General features: G+C 29.4%; 1 protein-coding gene across 1 annotated transcript in view; it reads left to right on the top strand.

Moving 5' to 3' along the window:
* Positions 1 to 867: 867 nt before the first annotated feature.
* The window catches only part of LOC139502673 (ankyrin repeat domain-containing protein 7-like), a gene marked incomplete in the record, with an annotated part of 7,679 nt that continues 4,845 nt past the window's right edge, over positions 868 to 3,701 (top strand). The window contains 2 exon segments of the mRNA XM_071292206.1: positions 868 to 1,122; positions 1,572 to 1,910. Of these exon segments, the coding sequence (XP_071148307.1) occupies positions 1,580 to 1,910 (331 nt within the window).

Genomic DNA, 3,701 nt, shown 5'->3' with positions numbered 1-3,701 from the left:
GGGTTTAAACTTTGACTACAAAGAGGACAATGTCAATAGGGTCGTAACACCATCACTGTTCTTCGCTTTGATCTTTCAACTTTGGTTGGCTCTCTAAAATTCTTTCACATTTTGACTAAACTTGTAACAACCCGAATAATCCAGTCCATCTCGAGAGGGATGTGGCCATCGTAGAACAGCGGAATATAACGACCGAATTATTCGGGGTTACTAAACATGTGACGTTGTTAATTAATTTGACATATGATACGGACAAATATTAATCATCTTGTTTTTGTTTTAATGCGTTTTCTGATTAACATTGAATCGACTTTTGCCATATACCTTTCTCTCTGAAAATGAGAAGATTTGTTAGTGATCTAATAAAAGGCAAAAAGGTAATATAAATAAATGAAATAATACAAATAATGATGATGATAATAATAATGATGATGATAATAATAATAAAAATGATGATAATAATAATAATGATGGTCATAATAATAAAAATGATCATAATAATAATGATGATAATATTAATAATAACTAATGATAATAATGAAAATTATTAGCAATAAGCAGAAACATATGTACTACACCAGAGACATATATACATATATGTGTATATATGTCTCTCACTACACATACATACATGGATCCGTAATAACAAATAAAAAAAAAAATAAAAAAATAATTAATAATAAAAAAAGTTATTAATAATAATAATGATAATAATAATAATGACAATAATAATAATAATAGTAATCATGATATAATAATAATCATGATGATGATGATAATAATAATGAGAGTTAATGATTTAAACACATAATGATTAAGTTCTTTAGATCCTCCTATACTATAACCATACATGTATTATTGCCCGATTTTCATCAGACATGCAATAATAAAAGATATTTTTTACGTAACAAACAACATGATATCACGTAACCGCAGGGTGCTTGTAAGTCATGTCCTTTACACCTAACATGACCTAAACTCTTGTGCGACGTAGATCTTCACATCATCAATACTCTTTATAACAGATTCGGTCACGGTGGACTACCCACACACACCTGACTGATTGTAATATATAACAAGGTATGTTATCGTTGTAAGACATAACAGATTTATATATACAAGGTAAGCCTTTGTTTAATTAGATAATATATTTCTATTTTATCGGATAATTTTATTAAACATTGTTATATAATTATTTGTATATTATAATTGATAAAATACATTTATACAAGAAGAAAAAAACATTATTTTAGAACTATCTCCAAACTTTTCCTTTATACATTGTATCTATTTTTTCAGATATTCTTGCAAAAGTAAGGTATTTTTTCCGATTATCCTTATCTTTGATGACTTTTTTTTATTTTTTATTAAAAACTGAAAGTTCATTAGGATAAATAATAAAAGCAATGAAAGCGGACAACATTGCGGTACTCCAGACATTAAAGTCTTGAAATTTCCGTTTAATTTCACGGAAAGTGCAAACCTTTAAGTACCTCAATTATCATATATAAAATAGTTTACAATAAGCGTCAACATCCAGTATTGAAAATTGATATGTTTTCCTTTAACAGATAGAAACATGAACATTTCCCCTGCTGTTTCAACATGGAGTCTCAGGTCTTGGTCAACTCCTATACTGAAAAGAAAGAAAAAATCATTGACACAGAAAATCGTTATAATACCAAAGAAAAAAGTATCGACTGATTCTTCTGTTGGGTCTATAGACAAAGTCGATTCCGAAGGGAGAAGTTTGCTTTTCTACGCTGCTACGTTCGGAACAGTGGAAGTTGCTGATCAGCTCCTTAAATCTGGATGTGATCCAAATGTACAGGACGTGAACGGCGATACTGCGCTCCACGAGGCTGTATTAAATGGACATCTCAAACTAATTCGTCTATTACTTAAAAAAGGTATTAAACATTGATTATCTTATGTAAATCTAGTTATAAATGAATGTATATGTTACAGGCATTTTCTAAATTTAGGCATTTTGTAAAATGACTGAATATTCAGGCAATTTGTAAAATGCCTAACCTTGACAGGCATTATATTATACAAAATGACTAAAAATACCTAGTCATTTTGTAAAATGACTGAAATTTTGAAGCAAAACTCTACAAATTGCCTGTTCAGTTTCAGGCAATTTGTAGAAGAAGGTTATCATCGAAAAAAAGTGGACAAAATCACAATATATTGCAAAGAAAATAACTTATGGTTCATTAGAATTAATTTATTTTCCAAAAACCAGCTGGAAAGGGTGGTATATCAGATGATGTGTACTTTTTTGTGAAACTACATAAAGTACATACTCACTCTGTATTTCAGATACCAGTAGTATATTTGTAATTATTTTGTCAAAATGACAGAAGGACACATTGTTCTGTCAATAGAACAAAATTAACAATAGAAATTTTAGAAATTCTGGGTTAAAAAAAAGTAAATTAAAAATTAAAATAAAACATAGGAATATATCAGAGAAAAAAAATATTTTTGACTTATTGTTTGTTGTTTGCTTTCAGTCGCAAATATGTCATAGATATAGGAAGATGTGGTGTGAGTGCCAATGAGACAACTCTCCATCCAAATAACAATTTAAAAAAAAAGTAAACCATTATAAGTAAATGTACGGCCTTCAACACGGAGCCTTGGCTCACACCGAACAACAAGCTTTATAGCCTTTATAGGGCCCCAAAATTACTAGTGTAAAACCATTCAAACGGGAAAACCAACGGTCTAATGCTTTTTTTAGACAAGAACAAATTGGTTATAAACCATATGGGTTAGTTCTGCAGGGGATTGACCCGAATAAAGGACAGACGCTTGCAATTGCAATGAAGATATTTTAGATATGGACAGAAAATTCCACCAGCAGAACAGCCATAAATAAAAATAAAGAAAATCAAAAATTCTTAACGTGAAAACAGTATTGCATTTTACTAACATATGACAATATTTAATATCCCCAAATAATGAGAATTTTAATGTTATACACCCACATCTAAACAGATTACCCTGTGCAATATGGGTTTTGCCATACAAGGCTGTGTTTTGATGGGATGCAAAGATATGGTTGGTTGTGTCGTCGGATACAGTTTTCAATCAAGACAGCCTATTGGAAATTGTGGCTAGGTTTACATTTATTTGTGAAAAAGATTACAATTTTTTTTTTTAAATGTTGAAAATTTACTATAAAGAGCAATAACTCCATAAGGTGTCAATTGACATGCAATTGCTTATTGCGAATATGTGATGATTCAAGTTTCTCCATATATGGTTGAAGTACTAAAACCAGATTTTACAGCAAACAATTATGTATTTACAAAAGTTCAGGACAAATATTGTGTAAAAGTTCTGTCATCAAACATTTTGAGAAATGATAAATAATTGTCGAGTTTTTTGGAATAATTCAGTAAAATTTGTTCTTGATTTTTTAAACTCTTCTTTTTTCATTCAGTAATAATTATCATAAATAAAACCGTTCTGGTGTTCAAAGCTTTCATTTGTTTTTATTTTTGATATTTCTTTCTTTAAAATAATTTCAGGCATTTTGTAAAATGCCTTGCAACTTTTCCAGGTATTTTGTAAAATGCCTAGAAAAATTAGTCACTATGTAAAATGACTGAATCTTGCAGGCATTTTATAGATTGCCTAAAATTTTCAGGCATTTTACAAAATGCCTAAATTTAGAAAATGCCTGTAAC

This window comes from Mytilus edulis, chromosome 14, assembly GCF_963676685.1.
Source record: "Mytilus edulis chromosome 14, xbMytEdul2.2, whole genome shotgun sequence".
Classification (NCBI taxonomy): domain Eukaryota; kingdom Metazoa; phylum Mollusca; class Bivalvia; order Mytilida; family Mytilidae; genus Mytilus; species Mytilus edulis.
This window is presented reverse-complemented; position numbering and strand designations above follow the sequence as displayed.